Source organism: Hordeum vulgare, chromosome 1H, assembly GCF_904849725.1.
Source record: "Hordeum vulgare subsp. vulgare chromosome 1H, MorexV3_pseudomolecules_assembly, whole genome shotgun sequence".
NCBI classification, from domain to species: Eukaryota; Viridiplantae; Streptophyta; class Magnoliopsida; order Poales; family Poaceae; genus Hordeum; species Hordeum vulgare.
In genome coordinates, this window is record NC_058518.1 from 509,270,252 (window position 1) to 509,276,489 (window position 6,238).

The window sequence follows — 6,238 nt, forward strand, 5'->3', positions numbered from 1 at the left end:
ATAACAGTTGAGGAGCTATATACAAAAAGTAATACAAAGTTTCTGCTCAAATAGATAACCTTAAACTTAGGTGCAGAGCAAGAGTTTATAATTTATTTCGTATATATAGAGATCATATTAACTTCTTGGTGGGCAAAGTTTGCAAGCCCCTAAAATATTTGCTCATTATCAATACCATGAAGTTTCGAATTTTCTTTTATTATTTAATGTTCATTCACGTCATCATGTGGGTTCTTCGAACTTGAATGCAAGCACTACTTTGTATTAGGTTTTCTTTTTTTAGACAAACTTTCGTACTCTCTCCGTCCCAAAATTTTTGTCTTAGATTTATCTAAATATAGATGTATCTAGTTACCTTTTAGTGTTAGATACATCCGTATCAAAATAAATCTTAGACAAAATTCTTGTCTTATATTTTGTATTATGTTACGGCGCGGTGCCTCCATTCGGGGTTGCAAGGCCAGAGGGCTATCACCACACGACCAAACCCACATAAAAGTTTGATCCATAAAAATACCAACCACCCCCATTATTCTCCATCCACACAGCGGCCAAAATAATCCTTCAATTGTCGTGATTCCATGCATTCATTGGTGTACTGTCGTTGCTGCAGATTTCGTTGTTCTTGAGTAAAGTGGAAGGATTATTTTGATCAAAATCGATTGTGGCCAAGTTATTTGAGCACAGTCGACTAACAGATATGAAATAATAAGGAGAGTGGACTCTCATGTAAAAGCCTAACTATATACTTACTTCTAAACAAATATAATAAATACAAAGAAAGGGAAAGAGAGATGCTTAGAAAAAGTATTAATCTAATAGTCAACCTTATAGCCCACCTTTTTGCTATATTAGAAGGGCTGGGTGTGCTTTGTTGGGCTATTGGGTATTCATAAAAAAATACTCCCTCTGTTTCAAAATATAAGATGTCTTATTTTTTCTAATATGTAAGTTTGATCAAATTTGTAGAGAAATATATCAAGATGCATAATATCAAATCAGTATCCTTAGATACACCCTAAATGAATTTTCATATGTTCTTTATTTAGTATGCTCGACATTAGTATTTTTGGCTCGAAACTTGGTCGAAGGAAAAGAAATTTGACCTTTTTAAAGACTGATAAACCTTATATTTTTGGAATGAAGGAATATTTACAATACGTTATTTTTGTGGGACCTTTCGGAGTGTGATTGTTTGTTATCAGCTAATAACATGAACAAATTACTAACAAAAGGAAAATAGTTTCTGCCTATCGGTCTTATATTGTACAGAAAACCCTCTGTCTTTGATATGGTAATTAACATGGAGTCCACCTGTAAGTCCGAGAAAATGTTTCGTCTTTGTACTTTTACTGTAAACCCATACTTTTGTAGTAAGTAACCCAAGTCCACTTTCAAGTTAGAGAAAATGTATCATTTATTTTTACGGGAAAACACACGTACTAAGTCAGAGAAAATGTATCACTTATCTTTACGGAAAACCATCTGCCATGTCTGGTAATTAACCCGGAGTACACCATTAAGTGATAAAAAGTAAAGAAAAATCCCGCGATATATTTGGTTAATCAACCGATAATTTATTGAAAAAATGATTTAAAAAATATTCATATATTTGCAACCCTACCTTCAATTCTAGGTAGTTATATATGTAGTTTGTTTATAAAAATATGTAAAATCTGAATAAAATGTAATTTTGTTTGTTAACCATTTTAAAAATGCTGTTTAGGGTGCAACCTTAACCAATAATGCATGATCCCTCTATTCTTTAGTACCAACCCCGATCCGGATTGCAACTGAACACCTCAGGAAAACCAGATTGTAGATAAAAGAAACCAATAATAACCATACATGCACACCTCGGCAAAATCTCACATGAAAAAAAATCCAGATTTCTCATATTGTGTCGAGGAGAGAAAGCCACATTTGGATTGAGCACATTGCATCCATATTGTGGTGTAGTGGTACCTTTACAGTAAACCCCTACTTTGATAGTAGTTAACCCACGATCCACTTTTTAGTCAGAGAAATTGAATCACTTAATTTTTACTGAAAACACCCATAGTAAGTCAGAGAAAATGAATCACTTATTTTTACACATAAGCCTCTGCCCATTCTGGTAATTAACCCGGAGTACACGTTTAAGTGATCAAAATTAAAGAGACAGCACGTGATATTTTTGGTTAATCAATGGGGCGTTTTCTGGACATTTTTACCCTTCCCTCTATTTGTCACTCACATGTGGGACCCACACGAATGAAAATAAAAATAAACAAAAGCTCTCTCTGTCTGTCTCGCTTTACATGGATATACATGTGGGACCCAATGGGAAAAATGAAAATGAAAACACTATTTCTTGAAAACTGTTTCTTGCAAAAAAGAAACGTTCAAAATTGTATGTTTGTTGTTTTTTTGTTTTTTGAGATAGCTTACCAGGCTTGAGTCCTACCTTACATATTGAAGCCGTTCACCGTACGTAGGTCCTATGGAGCCTTAATCTCTGAAATATTCCCCCCCCCCCCACCCCCCACCCCGTCACATTTAATCTGTATATATGCCCAGCTCGTGTAGGTGCAGCTTGCGAGGGGGGGTGGGGGGGGGGGGGGGGGGTCAGCACCTCCGGGTTGCCTCTAAGGAGGGGAGTTACACCCGCAAGCGCCGTCGCTACCGGTGCTGACCAAAGCTGAGCAAGACTTCAATTTGTAACTTCGCACAACTCCATCCCTGGCCACCGGATTGGGGCAGCACCGTCCATGTTCAGTTACATCATTTCCCCATATCGTAGCCGGGACGCCATGGTCCACAAACGACACGCATGAACTCGCAACCCATCTTCCAGCTCCTCCTTGCAATCTATCCCGACGGTGAAACTAAGGTGGATCGGAGCCTGGAAGTCTAACTCAAGGAAGAAGCGCCTTCATCCGTCCAAACGCCACCTCTGCGAGGACTAAAACCCTACCTATCTACTTTAGTCGGAGTCGATGCGCCAGGATTCCCCTCCCCACCACCGGCCGCCGGAGAGGCAGACACAGGGCAGGCTAATCCATGAGATCACCGGTCGGTCTCGTCAAACACCAAATTTAAATCCTTCAACGAAGTAAAATAGGAAGCTAAAGATATATGCAGAAATTAACAGCTAAAGATGCCCTTACGATATAAATCAAGTGCTTAGTTCTTATCTAGTCGTTATTTCCTAGTTATCCCTACATTTTTTAACACAGAAAATACGTAAACGCTCATATAAATGTGCATATACTCATCCGTATGAGTACACACACGCACGCCCTATCTCTATGAGAACCTTCGAGGGAATGAGACATCATATCATCTTGAGATTTACGATGTGATTGTAGGCACCGTATCGTCGACGAAAACGTCTTCCCTAACTGAATGCTCATCGCCGGAAATCCTAAAATAAATTAAGGAATAATGCGACCACGAGGACTTGAACCCTGATGGACCGGGAATACCAATGTCCCTTTAACCATCGAACCACTGGTTGGTTCGCTAGCCACTACATAATGGTATAATTATGATTGTACGGTATGAATGAAAACATAGCATAAACGGAGGAAACTGGGTGCTATCTCAATTGTATTCGTACATTTAAAAAAAGCATAAACGAATGCAAAAATGTCAGTAATGAATGCGAAAACCAGTGTACATAACTTGAAGATATGCGAAACAATTTACCAATAACTAAAAGAAATGCACAACAAGTTTACAAACAACACCCACTATCATTATAGCTGCTCGTACAATAGTATACTTGTGTAACTTTTACAACTGAGTCAAAAACAAGCGCAAAATATTACTCCTTCTGATTCAAAATAAATGTCATGGTTTTAGTACATATTTGATCTAAAACCACGACACTTATTTGGATAGGAGGGAGGACATGAAATACAAATACAACTTTGAGAGCTTCTTAATAGCCCACAGCCACCTCGCCAACCCCCACAACCTTCTTCCAGAACCAGTGCTTGCCCCACACCTTGCCAATTTGCTCAATCGGTAGCCCCTTGGTCTCCGGTAAGAAGAAGTAGACAAAAGCTGTCATCACCACGATCCAACCGGCAAAGAAAAAGAACAAGTATGCTTTCATCTGGCAAAGCATGGTCAGGAAGAACTGTGAAATGCATATGGTCATTGCAAAGCATAATGCCACAGTGATGCTTTGCCCGGCTGACCTGATCTCCAACGGGAAAATCTCACTAGGCACTAGCCAGCCCAATGGGCCCCAGGACAATCCGAAGCCGACTACATAGACACCCATGAGAAAAATGAGGATGATCGCGTAAGTCTTGTTGATCCCACCATCATCGCCAAGCTTTATAGCCATGATAGCACCGATAAGGACCTCACATAGGATCATTTGGATGCCACCGATGAGAAGGAGGGTCCGCCTACCAACGCGGTCGACGGTGAACATGGATATGAAGGTTGACACCGATGAGACCAAAACAAGGATGATAGTTGAAATCAGGGATGCACTCTCACCCACGCCGATACTGCGTAGCAGCACCGGCGCGTAGAACCCAATGGCGCTGATTCCGGTAAGCTGTCACACAGAAGAAAAACAACAAGAAGAAGAATGAATGCTCTTAGCCGTGCATGGTAGGTTGCCATGTTTTTACATCCTATCCCATTTCACCCTTAGACTCACCTGCACAAAGGATGGTATGAGGATGGCCATGGCGAGCTGCGGGCGGTACTGCCGCTGTGACAAGATCATGTGCATACCATTGTCGCCCGGCTTTGCAGCTAGAATGTTAGCAGCAATGATATCATCTAGCTCTTGGTCGACGGCTTGAAAGCCTCTCAACTTGTGTAGTAATGCCCTGACCACTAGACGGTCTTTTCCTTGTCGGACGAGGATGTTGGGTGTCTCCGGCAGGAAAATGGAGCCAACAGTGAGAAACACGGCAGGGATGCCTGCAAAGGCCAGCGAGAGCCTCCAGCCCCAACCTGCCTTGATCTTCTCCACGCCATAGTTGGTGACGGTCGCGGCGAGATCTCCGAGACATAGGCTGAATTGGAAGCCATTGCTGAAGGCTCCCCTGTATCGTGTGGGTGCCATTTCCGATAAGTAGAGTGGCACTGCCTGCTGACATCAAAAAGATTTGGTCTAGACAAATCTATGTACGTCATGTAAATCATGTAAACTTTATGTTTAAAATCCGCTGTCACTTCTGACCTGGTTGGCAAATCCTAGCCCGACACCGAGCAGCGCCCTACCGAGGATCGCCATGTACACGTTCACAGCCCCGCCGCTGACCGCCGCGCCGGCGAGGTATGCCGTGCCACCGACAATCATGGAGGGCCGGCGCCCGCAGCTGGCCGTGACCCACGACGATAGTAGGACCGCCGTGAGCAGCCCTGAGATGTAGAGGGAGGAGGTGAAGAGCGTAAGGAGCTGGCTGTCGAACTTGCAGTAGTTGCTTACGCGTGAGTCGCCCTTCATCCTGCGGTACACGTCTGGGAAGAATTCCCCGAGGAACGGCTCCATGGACGACACGCCTCCCGCGACCCCGATGTCGTAGCCGTAGATGACGCCGCCCATGGACGCCGTGATGCAGGAGAGCGCAACAAACGCGGTGACCCTGCCGCCATACTCGCGGCCACCACCGGCGCCGTCCATTTTGGCTGCGATCGGCCTTGATGTGTCAAGGTGAGCCTTGCCGCCTAGGTTTTTGCCGACCCGGTCGATGCTCTCTCTCTCTCTTTCTGCCTCTACAGTCTGCACACACCGAACTCAAGTTTAATTGCTTCGCGTTCCACGCTGATTAACTTTGCGTTCCACCACAGTTTATTCTGAAAAGGAACATATACCCCCGGCAGCTTCTCACACACATAGCATATGATTCTTTATTGATTTCTACAGGATATATTCCTGGTTTAGGGGAGAATACGAGAATAGGACCTATATATGCATCCGATTCTGTGTTTATCTTTTCCCTCCCGTAGGAAACGAGATAAGAATAGAAAGGGTTTTTCTTTTATTCAGGAAATAACACCCCCCCCCCCCCCCTAAAGAAATATAAAACGTTTATCTGTGTCGCGGTTGCCAGTTTTGTTACACTAGCAAAAGGGCCCGTGCGTTGCAACGGGAGAGAGAAATACCACAAATTCTTAATTTATAAAAAAAGTGGTCTATAATCTAAGAATTTGTAGTTACGGCACAAACAAAGATGGTCTTATCCTACAAAAGTGCAGTTCAAAATTTTACAGCTCTTCTATT

General features: G+C 42.8%; 1 protein-coding gene across 1 annotated transcript; it reads right to left on the bottom strand.

Moving 5' to 3' along the window:
- Positions 1 to 3,717: 3,717 nt before the first annotated feature.
- On the bottom strand, positions 3,718 to 5,726 carry LOC123420907 (hexose carrier protein HEX6-like). Its single transcript, XM_045107469.1, has 3 exons — positions 5,195 to 5,726; positions 4,664 to 5,101; positions 3,718 to 4,558 (listed from the first exon to the last, which is right to left on the bottom strand). The coding sequence occupies exons 1-3, from the start codon at positions 5,636 to 5,638 to the stop codon at positions 3,926 to 3,928; spliced, it is 1,515 nt and encodes a 504-aa protein (XP_044963404.1). The 5' UTR covers positions 5,639 to 5,726; the 3' UTR covers positions 3,718 to 3,925.
- Positions 5,727 to 6,238: the final 512 nt, after the last annotated feature.